Source organism: Beta vulgaris, chromosome 8, assembly GCF_026745355.1.
Source record: "Beta vulgaris subsp. vulgaris cultivar EL10 chromosome 8, EL10.2, whole genome shotgun sequence".
NCBI classification, from domain to species: domain Eukaryota; kingdom Viridiplantae; phylum Streptophyta; class Magnoliopsida; order Caryophyllales; family Amaranthaceae; genus Beta; species Beta vulgaris.
Window position 1 is genome coordinate 31,614,549 of NC_079209.1, and position 20,390 is coordinate 31,634,938.

The 20,390-nt window shown below is 39.2% G+C and overlaps 1 protein-coding gene and 2 non-coding genes across 3 annotated transcripts; 1 reads left to right on the forward strand and 2 right to left on the reverse strand.

Moving 5' to 3' along the window:
* Nucleotides 1–4,454: 4,454 nt before the first annotated feature.
* LOC125493040 (small nucleolar RNA R71) lies at nt 4,455–4,561 on the reverse strand. Its single transcript, XR_007269421.1, has one exon. It is a non-coding gene; the product is annotated as a small nucleolar RNA R71 (small nucleolar RNA).
* Nucleotides 4,562–12,445: 7,884 nt separating this feature from the next.
* Nucleotides 12,446–14,437, reverse strand: LOC109135751 (uncharacterized). Its single transcript, XM_019251299.1, has 2 exons — nt 13,658–14,437; nt 12,446–13,573 (listed from the first exon to the last, which is right to left on the reverse strand). The coding sequence occupies exons 1-2, from the start codon at nt 14,435–14,437 to the stop codon at nt 12,446–12,448; spliced, it is 1,908 nt and encodes a 635-aa protein (XP_019106844.1).
* A 5,457-nt stretch (nt 14,438–19,894) lies between these two features.
* LOC125493045 (small nucleolar RNA R71) lies at nt 19,895–20,001 on the forward strand. Its single transcript, XR_007269426.1, has one exon. It is a non-coding gene; the product is annotated as a small nucleolar RNA R71 (small nucleolar RNA).
* Nucleotides 20,002–20,390: the final 389 nt, after the last annotated feature.

Here is a 20,390-nt window from a genome sequence, read left to right on the forward strand (position 1 = left end):
TCCGTTGGACCTGGTACTAGCTAAGATTCTTCAGGCCTTTAACGTCTATCTTGCCCAGCTAACGCCTTTGGCCGTTAGGAATATAGTTGCTTACGTCTGGGTTTGCCGTTATCTGGGCTTTCCCGAGACTTTGAATTTATTCCGGCGATTACATTGGCTGAGACGGAATGGCTCCACCGAGAAGGGTTGGTGGTCTCTGATGACAGCCGCGGATAAAATGACAGTTTATCCGAAGATGAGTGGGCTTAAGAGCTGGCAAGGAGCTTTCTATTGGCTGAAGGTCCCGGACGACTTCCCTCTCCGTTGCCACTTCACCAAGCCATATCCCAGAATGGAAGACATTACTAAATATGACTTGACCGAGGCCGAGATAAAGGCCTTTGAGTATTTTGACTCTGTGGACGTGGTTCTTGAGGGGGACGAGACTGAGACGAGGGTTCCTCGTACCTGGCTTCCTCATGCCAAGTACATCCTTGGGAATGAACCTTTGTCCGCTGTCTTCCTGTGCCGGACTCATCCAGAAGGTGTGTAACGTAAATTCTGGTCCGACAAGATCTTTTTGGACTTTATGTTTGTGTATTAAGTTTTATTACCATACTGACGTATTAACTGCTTTGTGCTTCAATTGTGATTTTCTTTCAGGGGACGCCAGTTTGGATTTGGAAGAGTTGGGCTTAGACGATCAACTACGCCCGATGGCTCAAAATCCTGATGAGCCTCTTATTGATTACGACACCGTTCACGGGATCACTGGCGACCCCCGTGGGAATGACAGGAATCCCGGTCGCGGTGGCCGGGCTGGGAGAACGGTTCGTCGTGCCGGGCGGACTCAAGGTCGCGCTCCCGGTCGCGGGGAGTCTACTCCTGCTCGCTCCACCATCCAGGTCCCCATAATATGGGTGGTGGTAGCACTTCTCGCAGGCGTGCAAGGGAGCCTGAGGCTGAGACCCCTAACAAGCGTCAGTCCGTAGAAGTTGATTCTATGGACGTGGCCATCAATGACAATCAGGGGCTCTCTATCTCCCCTATACGGGATCTGGCACCGGAGATTCAACGGTCTTCGGGTTCGTTGGCTCGCAGCAAGGAGGCTGCTGTTGGCTCTAGCTGCTCCACCCGCCAAAGGGTATACGAGATGCTCAGCAGGCCAACTTTTCTCTCGGACCTTGGTCCGGGAATTTACTGCCGGGCCCAAGAGTGGATAGAGACCAACATCGTCCCTCTTTGTGCCTGTGTCAAAGCTGCCCTCTCTCATCCTCCCTCTACTACCGGCCAAGCTTTCAGACCGGCTCTGGATGTGAGGGAGGATGAGTCCATCTTTGCTGACATCCCTGCTAATGGCGGTACTCTGGGGTACCGTCTTTTGAAGGGGCTTCAACTGCCTTTTGATCGTCCTGCATACAAGCTGGTGGCGCCCGGTACTCAACTGGCTCACGACCTTGTTGTGGTGAGCACACTTTCTTTTTCTCTTTTTTTTTTTAACCCCTTTTTCCTGGTTATGTTTCTAGCCCGGGACTCTGCTGTTGAGCTTATAGCTTAGTATCTGGAGTACCAGCACGTGGCTGAGAGCGCTGGTGGGGTTATCAAAGGCTTAGAGGCCGAGAAGGAAGGTCTCTCTCTTCAGGTCACTCAACTGGAGACCAACCTTGAGTCCAAGAAGAGGGCCAGGACTGAGGCCGACAAGGAGGTAGAGGAGCTGTGACAAAAAACCAAAGATCTGGAGGACCTTCAGCTGAAGTGTTCTAATTTGGAAACTGCCCTCCAAGCCTCCAAGGAGGAGACGAAGAATGCTGTGGAGGTCGCTACTGCTGAAGCCCGTCAAGTTGCATTGGTCGATTTCAAGAGGTCTGAGGAGTTTATTGGACTCCTTGGTGAGCGGTATGATGGCAGATGGGTGGCTGCTAAGAGATGTGTCTGCCATTCCTATCCTAACTTCGACTGGGAGCAGATGGAGGTCGCTTTTGGCGAAGGAGTCCACAGGCAACCCTTAGCGGATGAACCCTACATCTGTTCCGAGGAGATCATTGCCAACATTCTGCCTACTGCTGAAGATGATGTGCCCCCTTCATGAAGACTTTGGCGGTCATATTATTTTCATATGGTTGTTTATTTTGCCTATTATGTGGCCGTTAACGTTTGTTTTGCCTGTTGATAAGTCCCTATTTTATATATAATTTTAGCCCATTTTATTACTCTTTGGTATAAAATCTGAGACTTATAATAGGTTTTCTTATTGTTATTTAACGTTTTAAGAGTTAAGTTACTTATGTAATAAAGTTGATTTAAAATATGGAAAATTATGCAAATAAATTAGTTACTTGATTCTACTACTACTTATATATGCTAATTTGGTTACTTTAATATTTATAATAGTAGTATATTTTTACTATGGAAATATTTTGCTTTAGAACCCATTTAGTTATTACTATGTATTTGTTTTGTAGGAAAATTGAAAAAAAAAAGAAATAAAAGAAAAAGAAGTCTCATTCAAGACTCTTGTGAAGTCAAGCGAACGGAGTAAAGGAAGATGGGCCAAAATCCATTAGTGAAACAAAAGCACGCAGCAAAGAAAAGAATTAAAAAAAGAAAACCTAAGATTACAAGAGGAGTACGCAGCATAAGAGGGGAGCACAACAGAGACGTAGGAGAGAGGATTGACGAGACGAGAAGACGAAGAAGAAGACGGAGATCAGACAGAAGCCGCGGAGTAGCGCACGACGCCAAAGCGACGCGGTGGCTATTGACGGAAGTCAAAAGTCCATCTAAACTGGAGTTTTTTTTTCTCTCTTCTCTTAGTTTATGTTATCAAATTTTGTCATTTACTATGTTTAATTTCAGAATTTTAGTTTCAATTGGATTGTTTGATTTAGTTTTTATGTCTAGCTAAATTTCTTTGTTCTAGGGCTAGATGTAGTCTCTTAATTTTCTGTCAATGAATTGAATTATCGTTGGGTTAGTTTAATTTAAATTGCAATTTGATAATCTTGAGTTCAATTGCTTACTTTTGATAAGGGCCCTATCAATTGTATGTTTAAGGTATTGGATTATTAGCGGAAGTGAAAGTTCAATATTAGTTCGTGGGATTATTAAACGCTAAGTAGTATAATTTTAGGAATAGTTATACTCTTAGGGTGGTCTTTTATATGAATTCTTATTCTTAATGATTTTGTTCTAAATTTTATGACCACGGAAGTAGGCATAAGTTTAGTATTCAAATATACGTTTTCCGCCTTGGAAGAGGGGTTAATATACATTAGGAATTCGACCATTGCGATCTAATTATTTTACCCTGCAATTAGTTTAATTTCATTGTAGAGTTAATTGGCAAAATCTAAGTCCTAGAACCATTATTATACTTGATTTATACCTATTGTCTGACGTCTTTAGAGTTAGAATTAGTATAGTTCTTATTTTATTAGTCTAGTTTATCACCAACAATCACTATTTCCGGATCGTCTAGATAATATTAGTATCTCTTAATTTGGTAGTTGTTATACCTCCTGTGGGAAACGATATCTTGCTTACCTATATTTATTTAATTGACCCGTACACTTGCGGTATTTTAAGGTACATTTAGGACCGACCAAGTTTTTGGCGCCGTTGCCGGGGAGGCAATAGTTCAATATCATACTAGAGGGATTTTTAATATTAGTTTAGACTTTAATTTCTTGTTAGCACTTGTTTTATTTTTCTTTATAAATTTTTTTTTTATTTTCTCTCATAAACATTTTGTTAGAGCTATCTTTGTGTTCTTGAGTTATTAGTATTAATTTTTTTTATTAACTAGTTTCTTTGTCGAATCACTAGTAGTTGTGTTTCTTATTATTTAGCGTAGAAGTTGCTGCATATTTGGTGATTTTTCTCTCTTTGTGCTTATAGAATTATTAAGTTAAGTTCAATATCTCTGATATTTATTAGTGTATGCCACGTACTAATCGTGCTTTGGTTTCTTTTGATCCGAGATTGAAAAAACAGGCGTGCACTAAGGAAACAGAAGAGGTTGGAGCAAATACAAAGCTGCCAATTTTGATTTAGAGTACATCTTCTCTGAAGAATCTGACAATAAACCATTAGAGATGGGGGATAACAACAACGAAAAGCCACTACGTGACTACGCAATGCCGAATGCTAGTGGAGCCCTTCAAGTATTGTAAGACCTACTATTTTGCTAATAATTTTGAGCTTCGCCCTGCCTTAATTCAAATAATTCAACAAGACCAATTTAGTGGCCTAGATAATGAAGACCCTAATGAACATATAACCACTTTTCTTGAAAAATGCGATACTGTTAAGTTAAATGGAGTGACTGACGATGTTATTCGACTTGGTTTTTTCCATTTTCACTTAAAGATAAAGCTAAAATGTGGTTAAAATCTAATCCACCTAATTCATTTACAACATGGGCTACATTATCTCAAGCTTTTCTTAGTAAATATTTTCCTCCGGGAAAAACTGCTAAGTTTAGAAATAATATAACTAGTTTTGCTCAATATGATGGGGAGTCTTTATATGAAGCATGGGAAAGGTTTAAAGATTTACAACGTAAATGTCCTCATCATGGTGTTCCTGATTGGTTACTAGTGCAAACTTTTTATAATGGTCTGAATGAATCTGTTAGAATCACTATAGATGCTGCTACAGGAGGTGCAATAATGGGTAAAACTACTGAAGTAGCTAATAGGTTACTTGAAGAAATGGCTTCTAATAATTATCATTGGTCTAATAATAGGGGTAAACCAAAGAATGCTGCTGGTATGTATGAAGTAGAAGGAATTAACATGTTAAATGCAAAAGTTGACAACTTAGTTAATTTGTTTACTAAAATGAGTAATGTCAATTCTGTGTCTACTACTATGCCATGTAATTTGTGTGGAGGTGCTCATTTGACCAATGAATGCATTAATGCGGAGCAAGCTCAATATGTTTCTAATTTTAGTAGGCCACCTAATAATGATCCCTATTCTAATACTTATAATCCAGGCTGGAGAAACCATCCTAATTTCTCTTGGAGAAATCCAGGCCAACAAAATGTTAATGTTAACTCACAAATTTCACCTGGCTTCCATCAAAAACAACCCCAACAAGAAATTAGACCATCATGGGATAGCTATTGAAAAATTAGCTAATGCTACTTCTGAAAGAATTGAAAAGTTGGAAACTAAAGTTGATCAGATTGCTATTTCTAATAGAAATGTAGAACTTCAACTTGGACAGTTAGCTAATGCCATCAATTCTAGAAGTCAAGGAGCTTTGCCTAGTAAAACTGAAGTTAATCCTAAACAACACTGCAACGCTGTCACTCTTAGAAATGGTAAGGAGTTAAGTACATAAAAAGTACGATTAAAGAAAATGAGGTCGCCAATGAAAGTGAAAAAGAGAAGGAGAATTATGAAGCTGAAAAAGAACCTGAATTAACACCTCTCCCCAGTGACCTTACGTACCCCCTATTCCTTTTCCACAAAGACTTAAACAAACTAAATTAGATAATGAATACTAGAAATTCTTGAATATGTTTAAGCAATTACATATTAACATTCCTTTTATTGATGCTTTAATGCAAATTCCTTCTTATTCTAAGTTTCTTAAGGAAATTATGTCTAAAAAGAAGAAGTTGGAAAAATATGAAACCATTGCTTTGAGTGAGGAATGTAGTGTGTGATTCAGAAAAAGCTTCCCCTAATTGAATGACCCAGGAAGTTTTTCCATTCCTTGCACTATAGGTGATATTAAATTTTCTAAAGCCTTGTGTGATTTAGGTGCAAGTGTCTCTCTTATGCCTTTATCTGTTTGCAAGAAGTTAGGACCATAATATAAAATCTACCACTGTCTCTTTGCAACTTGCTGATAGATCTATCAAATATCCAATAGGAATACTAGAAAATGTGCTAATTAAAGTGATAAATTTATTATTCCTGTTGATTTTATTATTCTTGATATGGATGAGGATATAGAGGTACCATTATTTTAGGTAGACCCTTCTTGGCTACGTGGAGCTATTATAGATGTTAAGAATGGTATTTTAACGTTTGAAATTGGTGAAGAGAAAGTTCACTTCAATATATTCATTCTTCTAAAAAATTCACAACGTGATCTTGTTTGTAAAGTTGATATAATTAAAGACATGACTAAGAAAAAACATGTAACTGATGCTACTAATGATCTACTTGAAGTGTGTTTGAGTAAAACAGGTACTCCTCCTAAGCTTAAGAAAGCAAAGGTAAGAAAAGTTTTTCCTCCAATCAAGGAATGTTTTTCATGGAGGAAAAAGGGTGAATTCAAAACAAAAGGTAAGTCTCCCTTGATAACTAAGACGACCACTAAAGGAGCGACTAACTCCTCGATTGATCCTGGTTAAACGGAACTTGATGGAAGTCAAGCTATAGACTCTAAACAAGCGCTACTTGGGAGGCAACCCAAGCACTTTTAATTGTTTATTTAATTGTTCTCATTTAGTTCTCTTTATGTTGGTTCCTTTTTGCTTTTCTTTTGCAGATACCAAAGACTATAATGAAGATGAGTCTCTTATGCATGTTACCTGCTACTGCAGCTGCTGTGCTACGTGCTGCTGCTCTGTACTGCTGCTATGTGCTGCTGTTACTTGCTACTGCTATGTCCTGCTACTTCCTTTTATTCTGTGCTGTTGTGAGCTGCTGTGGGTATCACCATTATCACAAGAGTAGCTAGCTCGCTATCCCTCTCTTACTGCATTGCACGTGAGAAGTCGTCTTACATCCCAGGTTTTTTCTTTCTAAGTCTTTCATATTGTCATGGTTATTGCTACAATTTCCCCTTTCCCATATAGTTAAGTATATTCAAACATTGAGGACAATGTTTATGATAAGTGTGGGGGAGACGCTTAAGCCTTGAATTGCTGGATTTGATGTATTGCTTTGATGCTGGAATTAATTTGTGTGAAGAAACAGGTCTAGAAAATGAACAATCTAATTGGATATGCCGTATTTTAGGGGAGGTGTTGTCAAAATTTAAGCAGAAATTTTAATTTTCATGTCTGATATTGATTTGAAGGCAAATTCCATTAGCTTAATTTGACTGAAAAGAAAAAAAAAATTCAGTTTTTAAAATTGAAAAAAAAAAAAAAGTTTTTCTAGTTTTGTTGCAAGCTAATGGGTTTTTAATTTCGACTGATTCGGAGAATGGCATAGCATAATTGTTCAAGTGTTTGGCAAGTGGTAAGAATGGTTATTTAAGATTTGATTGTGATTTACTTGGTGGACATCTATAACCATTGTGAGATCCTTTTGAGCCTTTTAGTAGACTAAAACATCTGTATTAGTCTCTATTTTTTTAGAGTGTGTGTTAGTTCCTGGTGAAATATAAACTCTTGGATTTGCATTGGTTTCTTCGAGACTACATTGAAACATGAGCATATATTAAAATGATAAAGGCATTTGTTTTTGTTGAACCACATTTAGCCTAAGCCACCTACATTATCATATCTCTTTCTAAAGCCCCTCTGAGCCTTAAGCCTATTTCTTTTGTTTAAACCACATTACAAGCTTATTCCCTAAACACATGACTTTTACCTAATCTTTGAGCTAGTGGAATATATGACATGATTAAATGGGGTTGTACGTCATACTTCTATCTATGTGTAGGTGATTATATTAGTTTCCAAGAATATTTTTCTCAAAAAGAAAATATCAAAATGAAATGAAAAATATGAAGGAAGAAAAGAAATGACAAAATATGAAAAGAAGAAAAAAGAAAGAAAAGGTTGATATTGAGAATAAAAATGAGTTCGGAAAAGTTTATTATTAGATATATATGACTAACATTTGAGTAGTTGGAGTTTTGACTGTGACCATTACAATTGGCCTTCTTAGAGATTGTGTACTCCACTAGTCTTAAAGATTTTGAGCACCAAATACTAAATACTTCCTACCCTTTACCCGAGCCTTACATTACAACCTTACTAAAGTCCTTTTGATTTTTGTATGCTCTATGTCTTCTTAGTGGTGGAGAATTGAACGATATGCAAATTTAAAGAGGAAATATTTCATTTCGAGTCGACCTTGTAGGTTTTGAGTGATAATTATTGTACCCTAAAACATGAGTGATCGTAATATTTTATTTTTATTTGCACGACTAAAGTGAGGGTTCACCAAGTTAATTACTCAATTACTCAATTCTTGAATATGGTTGTGGTAAGACTGAATGGAAACACTAATACATGAAGTACTATGCTTTTTGAAGAATTGGTTGGTCTTTGGCTCATTCCTTGTGACATCTAAATAATATTTTCGAACTAAAATTATTTCGATAAATCATATTTTTGGTGTTTGTGAAAACTTTCAGTTGAGTTATGGCTACTTATAATAGGATTTGCCTGAAAAGTCAGTCAGTTGGAAAGTTAAAATTTATAATGACAAATAGATGCTAGTATTATAGTCCTAGTTTGCTCGAGGACTAGCAAACCTTAAGTGTGGGGGAGTTGATAAGTCCTATTTTATATATAATTTTAGCCCATTATATTACTCTTTAGTATAAGTTTGAGACTTATAATAGTTTTCTTTTATTTTAAGTTTTAAGAGTTAAGTTACTTATGTATAAAGTTGATTTAAAATATGAAAAATATCAATAAATTACTTACTTGATTCTACTACTACTTATATATGCTAATTTGGTTACTTTAATATTTATAATAGTTGTATATTTTTACTATGGAAATATTTTGCTTTAGAACCCATTTAGTTATTACTATGTATTTGTTTTGTAGGAAAATTGAAAAAAAAAACAAATAAAAGAAAAAGAAGTCTCATTCAAGACTCTTGTGAAGTCAAGCGAACGGAGTAAAGGAAGATGGGCCAAAATCCATTAGTGAAACAAAAGACCAGCAAAGAAAAGAATTAAAAAAAAAAAAGAAAACCTAAGATTACAAGAGGAGTACGCAGCATAAGAGGGGAGCACAACAGAGACGCAGGAGAGAGGATTGACGAGACGAGAAGACGAACAAGAAGACGGAGATCAGACAGAAGCCGTGGAGTAGCGCACGACGCCAACGCGACACGGTGGTTATTGACGGAAGTCAAAAGTCCATCTAAATTGGAGTTTTTTTTCTCTCTTCTCTTAGTTTATGTTATCAAATTTCGTCATTTACTATGTTTAATTTCAGATTTTTAGTTTCAATTGGTTTGTTTGATTTAGTTTTTATGTCTAGCTAAATTTCTTTGTTCTAGGGCTAGATGTAGTCTCTTAATTTTCTGTCAATGAATTGAATTATCGTTGGGTTAGTTTAATTTAAATTGCAATTTGATAATCTTGAGTTCAATTGCTTACTTTTGATAAGGGCCCTATCAATTGTATGTTTAAGGTATTGGATTATTAGCGAAAGTGAAAGTTCAATATTAGTTCGTGGGATTATTAAACGCTAAGTAGTATAATTTTAGGAATAGTTATACTCTTAGGGTGGTCTTTTATATGATTTCTTATTCTTAATGATTTTGTTCTAAATTTTATGACCACGGAAGTAGGCATAAGTTTAGTTTTCAAATATAAGTTTTCCGCCTTGGAAGAGGGGTTAATATACATTAGGAATTCGACCATTGCGATCTAATTATTTTACCCTGCAATTAGTTTAATTTCATTGTAGGAGTTAATTGGCAAAATCTAAGTCCTAGAACCATTTCTTATACTTGATTTATACCTATTGTCTGACGTCTTTAGAGTTAGAATTAGTATAGTTCTTATTTTATTAGTCTAGTTTATCACCAACAATCACTATTTCCGGATCGTCTAGATAATATTAGTATCTCTTAATTTGGTAGATGATTATACCTCCTCGTGGGAAACGATATCTTGCTTAGTCTATATTTACTTTAATTGACCCGTACACTTGCGGTATTTTAAGGTACATTTAGGACCGACCAAGTTTTTGTGTCATATGGCCGTTACCGTTTGTTTTGCCTATCATATGGCTGGTAACAATTATTTAGCCTGTCATGTGGCTGTTAACGTTTATTTTGCCTGTTATGTGGCCGTTAACGTTTGTTTAGCCTGTCATATGGCTGTTCACGTTTATTTCGCCTGTTATATGGCTGGTATGATTACTTAGCCTGTTATATGGCTGGTAACACTCGTAACACTTGGTTATTACTTTTCTCAGTAAAATATGGAGGATAATAGACAAATAGAAACAAAATATATCGGAATGCTGACAGAGTTTTATTTATATATAATGCAATCAGAGGCTCTCGGCCTATTACATCTTTTCTTGACTACACATAGTACTTTCTGAGGACATCAGCATTCCAGTAGTTTTTGAGTTCCTTCCCGTCCATTCCCTTGACAATGAAGGATCCCGGACCTATCTTCCCAGCTAGGATATACGGGCCTTCCCAGTTAGCAGTCAGCTTACCCTCAGCATGAGCCTTTCCGTAGCGGCCGTCCTTCGCAGGACCAGCTCACCCTCAGATAGTGGCCTTTCCATGACCCTCTTGTTGTATGCTTTGCTGATCCGGTCTTTGTACACGGCTGCTTTTAGCTCCGCCTTCAGCCTTATCTCGGGCAAGAAATCTAGATCCTCCCTTAGTGCTTGATCATTTCTTTCCAAGGCTTGATGTTTTATCCGGTAGGTGGGTAGGCCCACTTCTACTGGAAGCACTGCTTCTGCCCCAAAGGCTAACTTGAAAGGACTTTCTCCTGTCGCTTCTTTTTCAGTTGTCCTATTCGCCCATAAAACAGCCGGTACCATCTCGGCCCACTTCCCTTTAAATTCATCTAACTTCTTTTTCAAGGCGTTCAGGATTTACTTGTTAGCGGCCTCCGCTTGACCGTTGCTTTGAGGATGACATACTGCTGAATATGCAAATTTCACGCGGAAATCCGAGAGGAAAGACTGGATGGGTCTACAATCAAATTGGACCCCGTGGTCGAACACGATCGCGGCCGGGATGCCGAACCTAGTCATGATATTCTGCCAGATGAACTTCTTTACTTGGTTGGCCTTTATCTTTGCTGTCGGCTCTGCTTCGATCCACTTTGTAAAATAATCGATACCCACAATCAAGAAACGCCTACCTCCCGTCGCGGTAGTGAATGGTCCTAAGATATCCATTCCCCACTGTGCAAATGGTATCGGACACAGAATGGGCTGCAAGTCGTTTGCGGGCCTGTTTATCACAGGAGCAAATCTCTGGCACTTATCACATTTCTTCACATAACTTTGCGCGTCGGCCAACATACTAGGCCAATAAAATCCAGCTCTAAGCGCCTTTAAAGCCAATGCTTTTCCTCTAATGTGATTCCCACAAATGCCTTCGTGAATTTCTTCCATTATTTTCACGGCCTCAGCAGATGTTGCGCACTTCAACAGCGGCAGGCTAAACATTTTTTGTATAACTCATTCTGGTATATCACGTACCAGTTTGCCTGTTTCTGCAACTTCTTGGCGGCCATGAGATCCACTGGGAGTATTCCTGTCTGCTTGTACTTCACTAGCTCTGTAAACCATTCCCCTTGCTGGTCAATGCTGTTTACCACGACCACTTTCTGGGCGATGCTTTTTTCTTTGAGGATGTCAACTACTACCGTTCCCTCAATATGAAATGAGTCTGAGCTAGCAAGCTTAGATTGGGAGTCCGCTTTCATATTCTCAGCCATGGGGATAGCTTCTACATCAAACTGCTCCAACTGGGCTATTATCTCCTTGGCCTTCTCCACGTACTTGACCATGTTGGGCTCTCGGACTTCAAATTCTCCCTTAAGTTGACTGCTAACTAGCTGTGAATCTGTTTTCAAGAGGACACTTTTAGCTCCCGCTGCGATGCACATTCTTAATCCAGCAATGGCCGCTTCATATTCTGATTCGTTGTTCGAGGCTGGGAAAGCAAACTTAATGGCATATTCGAAGGTATTTCCCTCCGGACTTGTTATCACAGTAACTGGCCCCCGCTCCGCTTGCAGCCGAAGATCCGTCCACCTCTAATAGCCATGATTCTTTTTCTTTTGTCCCAACCTCTTCATATGCTTCAGTTATGAAATCCGCCAATGCTTGAGCTTTTATGGCTGTTCTCGGCTTGTATTGGATATCATATTCCGACAGCTCAACAACCCATTACAATAAGCGCCTAGAGGTGTCTATCTTTTGCAGTGCTTTCTCCAATGGCTGATTTGTTAACACTTGTATTGGATGACAGTCAAAATAAGGCCATAGCTTTTGAGCTGCTATAATAACTGCCAATGCCATTTTCTCTATCTGCTGATATCGGCTTTCAGGGCCGTTAAGAATGTGGCTGACGAAATATATTGGGTGCTGCTGCTTTTCCTTCTCTGTTATCAGCACTGCCGCCACCGTTTCAGGAGAAGCCGAGATGTATAATTGCAGTGTGTCTCCAGCCTCTGGCCTTCATACCGTTGGCAGCCTTGCGAGGTGCTCTTTGACGGCTGAGAAAGCTTTACTCTGCTCTTCTCCCCATTCAAACTTCTTATTTCATCTTAGCAATGCGAAAAACGGGAGGGCCTTATCGGCTGATTTTGATATGAATCTTGTCAAAGCAGCCATCTTTCCTGTTAATCTCTGGATGTCTTTGACTCCCTTGGGTTCTGGAAGGCTTAAAATTGCTTGAACCTTGTCCGGATTCGCATCAATACCTCTTTTGCTCACCATAAACCCCGAGAACTTGTCCGCTCTCACGCCGAAGAGACATTTCTTTGGGTTCAACTTCATTCTGTATTTTCTCAATGTACTGAATGTTTCCTCCAGATCCGCCACATGCTCTCGGTCTGTTTTGCTTTTTAAAATAGAATCGTCCACATACACTTCTATATTGCGCCCCTTCTGGTCCGCGAAGACCTTGTCGACCAACTTCTGATAGGTTGCGCCAGCATTTCTTGAGCCAAAAGGCATTGCCTTGTAATTATAGACGCCTCCGTCTGTGATGAATGCCGTTTTCTTACGGTCCTCTCTTAGTAAACTGATTTGATGATACCCTGAGAAGGCATCCATGAAACTCAACAGTGCATGTCCGCTAGTGGAATCCACTAGATGGTCTATCCTTGGCAAAGGATAACAGTCCTTAGGGCATGCTCTATTCAGGTTTGTAAAGTCCACACACATACGCCATTGGCCGTTAGCCTTCTTCACCATGACTACGTTTGCCAGCCATTCAGGGTAATCACAAGGCTCGATATAATCGGCCGCTATCAGCTTCTCTACTTCTTCTTTGATGGCCTTATTCTTTTCGGCCGAAAAGGCTCTCTTCTTCTGCTTTACCGGTCGGACTGCGCTGTCGACGTTTAAACGATGGACCATCACGACCGGATCTATTCTCGGCATCTCGTCCGCCGAGAATGCAAATATGTCAGCATTTTCTCTTAGGAGAGTTACCAGGTTTACCCGGACCTCTGGGTCCATGTCCATCCCGATAGCGACCGACCGAGCAGGATCATATGCCAATGTTTCTTGTTTTGTCTCTCCATCAGGCTGTGGTCTCAGCTCATCCTCTGGCCGGGACTCCAGCTCCTCCAGCGGCACTTCCTTACTCTTCCGGACAGTGACTACTTCCTCTGCTTCATTACCTTCACCTCCTTCAACTTGAGCTCTTCTTTGGGCCCTCCTCTACTTTCTTGAGGGTGGGTCCTGATTTTCTATTGGGAATCTTCTGGCTGGTTGCTTTAGTGTTGTTAAGTAGCATGATCTTGCCATCTCCTGATTGCCGTTCAATCTTGATGTCGATCCGTCATTGGAAACATACAGCATTGTCAAGTGGTAAGTTGAGACGACACCTTGGACGTCATGAATGAATGGGCGTCCAATGATTGCATTGTAGGCTCCCGGAACATCCACCACTAGGAACTCGGTCATGACATCTCTGGCTGTATCATCCTCCCCAATACGTACTGGAAGTGAAATCAACTCGTCTGGCACCACTGATGCCCCCGTGAATCCGATGACGGGATACCTGACCGGCTTCAGATATTCGCGGCCCAGCATGAGCTTTTCAAATGTTGAAAAGTACATAATATTTGCAGAGCTTTCCCCATCCACCAAAATTCTGTGCACCAGGCAGTTTGAGACTTTCAGTGTTACTACCAGCGGATCATCATGAGGGTACACTACATGCTTTGCATCCTCCAGTGTAAATGACATCGCCGGCATTGCTGGCGGACTCTTCCACGACAGACTTGCATTGAAATTGACATGATGCCTGAATTCCTTCTGGGTTGCTTTCGCACCGTTAACACTTCTTCCATGGATGGGGCCTCCACTAATAATGTGAATCTCGCTAATCCAAGACTGAACATTCCGATTCACTGGCTTTACAAGATCACCCTCTTTTGTTTGGGCCTTGTACTGGTTGAAGTAACTCCTCCTTATCAAATCCTCTAGGTTGTCCTTTAGGTGCCGGCAATCTTCAGTTAGGTGGCCGTGATCTCCATGGAAATCACACCACTTACTTTTGTCACGATTTTTATGAAACATCTGTCTCGGGCGTTGCCACTTATCACTGTCCTTGTTCATCAGAAAATTTGACTTCTTGAAGTGGTGAGTTGGGTGTATGCATCGAATCTATCCTTGCGTTCGCCTCCCTCTCGGCCACTTTTTTCACGATCTCTGCGATCACGATCATACCTTTCATTCTCCCTGTCTCGGTCATTTCCTCTTCTGACCATGTTTGACTCCTGCTTTCTTTCGTCTCGGCCTCGATCTGCCTCACGGGCTTTCTCCTTCTTCTGCTTATCATCCTTGTTTCCCGACTCTCGGTTGCCTACAGCCTTGTCAAACTCTTCCCCTCTTATATAGTCATTAGCCTTGCCAAGGACGGGACCCAGAGATGTATACGATTTTCGACCCAAGTAATTCCGGAAGGGTGATCCCTCCTTCAGTCCTGTCATTAAAGCCAAGACGGCCACGTCCTGCTGTAGTCGAGGTATTAAAACTGCCTCGACATTGAAATGGCCAATATAGTCCCTCAGGCTCTCATTTTCACCTTGTTTGACCGACAACAATTCCCCAGTAGTGCGCTCACGGCGCCTATTGCTTACAAAGTGCGTACTGAACATAGATGACAACTGAGAAAAACTAGAGACGCTACCTGGCTTGAGGCTTTTGAGCCATGTCTGAGCTATTCCCGTCAAAGTTGAGGGAAAGACTTTGCACCATATGGCGTCAACTTGAGTGTAAAGGAACATGTGTCCCTCGTAGGCCGCGACGTGGTCATCAGGATCTGATGTGCCATCATACTTGGAGGACGGCATCTTGATCAGTGTCATAGGGTGATTTAGTATTTCCAGAGTAAAGGGGGAAAGCTTAGGCTTGATTAAGAGGTGACCCCCGGCCGAATAGTTACTAGCACCGACGGTACTGTACTCACGACGGGAGTAACCCTGCGTTTCTTCTTCAGAATGGTATATCTCCTCAGTTTCTAGAACTTCCTCCTCATAGTCAGATTGATTTATCTTCTTCTCTATCTCCCGTCCCTCTTTTCCCAAGGACTGCATTTTTCGAAGTGGGGTTCCGTCCGCGTTCCTACCAGCCATAGCCGGTGGTCGCTTACGGGTACCACCAGAGGGTTGGGGAGGAGCATTTTGTTGTGGATTACCTGTCAGCATCTGGATAAATGATGCTACAGTTTGCAATTGCTCGGGAGAGAATTGACTTAGTTGTGCCAGATTGAATGGTACGTTGTTTGGGCTTTGTTCTTCGTTTCCTGGTGTCCGGTAATGGAACTGTGGATTTCCCAACGCCCCAGTGATGACTGGCTGCGAGGAATTCTGACCTTGCTCAAGCTCGGGCTGACCATGGGTAGCGTTGTTTGCATCTTCCATGACTGATACCTTAAAAGGGTGAGATCCCCTCCTTCTAGTGCCAGTTTTTTCGGTATCAAAAACGGTATCAGACGCTTTGAGAGTTGTCCGACAAGAGATTGATGTCCGTGAGGAATCTGCAATAATAACAAATGTGAGCTACCCTCGAGGGTGTTTCGAGGAAACCCCCTCCGACGCTCAAGTCAGCTAAATGCTTAGGAGAATTCTAGAGAGAGAGAGAGAGAGAGAGAGCTTAGAGAGAGAGAGATAGACTATTTTTAGTATGAGAGAATGTAGCTGCAGGATTAGTACTGAATGGCTATTTATAGGCGTACTATTCACCTGACAGGGCGTGTAATCTAGTGACACTTGTACTGTTGTGATTAATCTGTCAGAGGGAAGATTCCCGTTGCTTTGTCGTTTTCTGTGACCGCGATGGCAGTCTCTGCCCATAGGTGGAAAATGAGGTCTCCCCTTTTGTGAGCCCACGTCATCTTGGTTTGCTCCCGGCCTTTAGTTATTGTCCGTTAGCAAACTTGGGTAACACCCATACAATATGTTTTAAGCCTTCAACTGAAAAGCATTATATGAGAAGACTTAACTGCAAACTGAAAAAGATTAACATGAACAATATAAAGTTAAACGGGAAGAAATACAGGAAGTGAAACATTTCAAAGTCATGAACATTTTTCATTCTAAATTTACCATTAAAAATCCTCCCTTTTCTTTAAAGAAGCTCTTCATATCTCTTATGGGAAGTATCCTCTTTAAATTAAAAAATCATAAGACTCTACAGCATGAGATATCATAAAAGAAAGCCAAATCTAGAACAAAACAATATTCTTATAAGAAGAAACGATGTAATAACCCATTTATTAAGATAACCCTAAAACCCATTTTTTTCAGTTAGTTGATATATAATTGATTATCTAGTTTGATTTCATCCATTGACGTCCTTCCCTGGGTTTCGAAAACAAATTGGCAATAGAGATTGAAGCAAGAAATTGGATGAACAAAGTGCATAGAAGCAAATTTTACTTTTTCAATTAAAATGAAACCCTTAAAATATGAAATATCAGGCCTTGAAATCAATTAAATTCGAAACTAAAATGAAACCCCAAGACATGAAATAGCAAGTCTTTGAAAATCAACAAATCGAGAAACTTTTCTTACCTACATAATACCATCGCTTCCAAATCTCTTATTTTAACGCAGAGCAACACAAACTTTTGTACAAATCAATACAAGTGAAGAAAAATGAAGTAAAATGGGAGGAAATCGCATATTCATTACTCATCTCGAACAATTTGGCAAACTCCACCCATTTTACTACTTTACTCATCTATTGCCTCCTCAGTAATAATATTGTTTTATGGACTAACGAGAAATTGATTATGAATGATAGTCATGATGCACAAGTACAGATCAAATATCAAAACCTTGAAAAGAGTTTGAGCAGAAATTAATAGCCTATTTTGAACATTTTAACACATGTAGGGAAGTAATCAAAAAGTTTAAACAACTCACTATTAAAAGTCTTTAATTGCTACAGTCGGTGTTCATAAGTGAGAACTGAAAACTATATGCCCCTTCTATATTACATTTCCCTTTCCAAAAAAGATTTTCCACATAATTCTGCATATATTGTCAAGAAAGGTAAAATTAAGATGCTCAAGCAAATAGTCATAACAGTCTATCATTTTATTTACATCAGTTTATAACAGAATTAACATTCATACCATCTCCTTTGCAACTTTGGACGAGAGAATTGAAGGTCAATTTTCAAATGAGTATCATTTATTATTAAGCATTCATACACATGTTAGAAATGGATTTTGATGTCTCATGACCTGATCATAGAGTTAATTTCACTGTCCCACCATCTAAATGTACTAACAATTTAGTCATCTGGTCTCTAGAGTCCTAACTTTTCATCAAATATGTGTTGCTCAACTTACCTACCACTAGTAGAAAAAAGATGATTTGCGTCCCCGGATTTGAGTCGCACAGACACGGAAGTGACGCAAATTACCTTTGTGCGTCGCATGACAAAGAGCACTCGACGCAAAACATCAATATTCATATCAGCATACAAGCAATATGCGTCGCACCGTATGTATGTGCGACGCAAATTACCTTTGTGCGTCGCACCTAACTCCGCGTGCGATGCATACTGAGCATCTCAGTTTGGGGGATTGAGCCTAATGTACGTCGCACCGAGTCCACCATCCGACGCACATTGGGCCCAAACCCTAAAAACGCGTCCCTGACGCTCTCCCTCACTTAACCTAATTAGTAATTCCATTTTTCATCTCCAGCCGTTTCATCTCTCTCTCCCTCCCTCCTTCTCTCTCTCTCCTCTCTCCCTCTCCCTCTCCCACACTCAACTGTAATTCCTCCGTCTTCGTCTTCATGTGTCGTTGATTATATAATCATCATCGTAATAATCAGTTAATTGATTCGATGCTGAAGATGCTGAGAGTTGATGCATCGAAGATCTTCATTAAATTCCTGTCACACTCAAATCTTCTTCTTCTTGTCCAGGTAATTTTTAGTTATTTTCGCCCACTAAATATTGTTATTTCACTTTTGTTATGTTTGAATAATATCTTCATTGTTTGTGATTCCGGCGACCCGACAAGCATCGAATCATCAACTCTCAGCATCTACAGCATCGAATCGCCGTTTAATTTCTCCCTCACTGTTTGCAGAATCAACATCTTCAGCATCGAATCGCCGTTTAATATCTTCATTGTTTGTAATTCCTCGCTTGTTTTTTTAGGTTCATTTTTTTAATTTCGTTTTTTTTATGTTCGATCTGATTATTTTTTTAATTTCGTTTTCAGATTTAGGATTTTCTTTTTAAATTTTCTCTTCTGATTTTGCTTTTTAGGTTTATTTTTCTCTAATTAGTTTGTAATACATTTTTTTTGATAGTCACAGTAATAAACTATGTGCAGAATCAAAACAATATTGTTTGAGTGTAATTTATCTTTTTCTTTATTCTGTAATTTATTATTACAAATCTACGATTGCGTTTGCACATAGCCTCATTCTGTTCATAAAATCAAATTTTTTTTTAAAAAAAAAAAAAAAAAAAAAATTTTAAAAAAAAATTAAAATTTGCGTCGCACGTAGCCCAAGGTGCGACGCAAATCACTTATCTGCGTCGCACCTTAGGTAATGTGCGACGCACAATACCGCTCTATGTTGGGCAAGGGAGAACCACTTGCGTCGTACCGTATAAAGGTGCGACGCACACAAACATCTGCGTCGTTTCCGTATACGACGCAGATCGTTTCTGAGTCATTTGCGTCGAGGGGGCATCATAGTCCGACGCAAATTGCTTATTTCGTAGATAACTATGACAACTTAAGCATAAGCATCACGAAAAATGAGGTGTTTCTTATCACTTCTTAAAGTTACAGCTTTGCATTGCTCTTTAGGATTTACATCCGTTTTACTCTGCAAAGATCCTTGATTCCCTCAATTAATGGCATTATCTAATTGTCCAAGTTGAATTTCTACATTTCTATTATAAAAATAGCTATCTGATCAACTTTTGTTTCTAACATATCAATTGTTCCAGAAGTAGCATTAGCCAACTTTTCAATAGCAAACTCCGATGTTGGTATACTTTTTTGTTGAGATTGTTCTTGATGGAACCAGAATGGTTCGGTAGACTAAAGTTGGCATTTTTGTGTCCTTGGTCTCTCCAAGAGAAATTAGAGTGATTTCTCCAACTCGGTTTATAAGTATTTGAGTAAGGATCATTTAGTGGTGGCCTATTAAAATGAGAAACATATTGAGCTAGTTCTATATTAGCACATTCTATAGGTAAATGGCCAACCCCACATATATTACATATCATAGTAAAATAAGACACAAATTGACATTATTCATTTTAGTAAACAAATTTACTAAGTTGTCCACTTTTACATTTAACATGTTTATTCCTTCTACTTGTTTTATTTCGATCATTAGACCAGTAGTAATTATTAGAAGCCATTTCTTCTAGTAATCTATTAGCTACTTTAGTAGTTTTACCCATTATAGCACATCCTGCAGCAACATCTATAGTATAGATTCATTCATACCATTATAAAAAACTTGCACAAGCAACCAATCTGGGACACCATGGTGAGGACATTGACGTTGTGATTGTTTAAACCTTTCCCAAGCGTCATATAAAGAGTCCCCATTATTCTGTATGAAACTAGTTATATCACTTCTTAGTTTAGCAGTTTTACTAGGGAGAACATACTTTTTAAGAAATTAAACTAGTTGTTGGATTAAAAACTATAATATGTAAATGATCGAACTTCCTATGATATATTATCTCCTCATTTAACCTAGAAAAGGTGTATTTATACTAATCTTGCACCTAATTCTGTGGTCATAACAATTAATATAAACTCATCACGAACAAGAAATTCATATAAAAGACTACTCCATGTGTATAACTATTTCTAAAATTATACTCGACGTTTATTAATCCCATGTACTAATATGAACTTTCACTTCTGCTAACAATTCAATACCTTAAACATAAAATCAACTGGCCAAATTAATAATATGAAAACAAACCGAGATTATCAAATTGCATTTATAATAATCAAATCCAAACA

Coding starts and splice junctions, on each gene's coding strand:
- LOC109135751 (XM_019251299.1), bottom strand. CDS start 14,437: ATGTTTCATAAAAATCGTGACAAAAGTAAGTGGTGTGATTTCCATGGA. Junction 13,574..13,657: donor TGAACGGCAATCAGGAGATG/GCAAGATCATGC, acceptor TCAAGAAAGTAG/AGGAGGGCCCAAAGAAGAGC.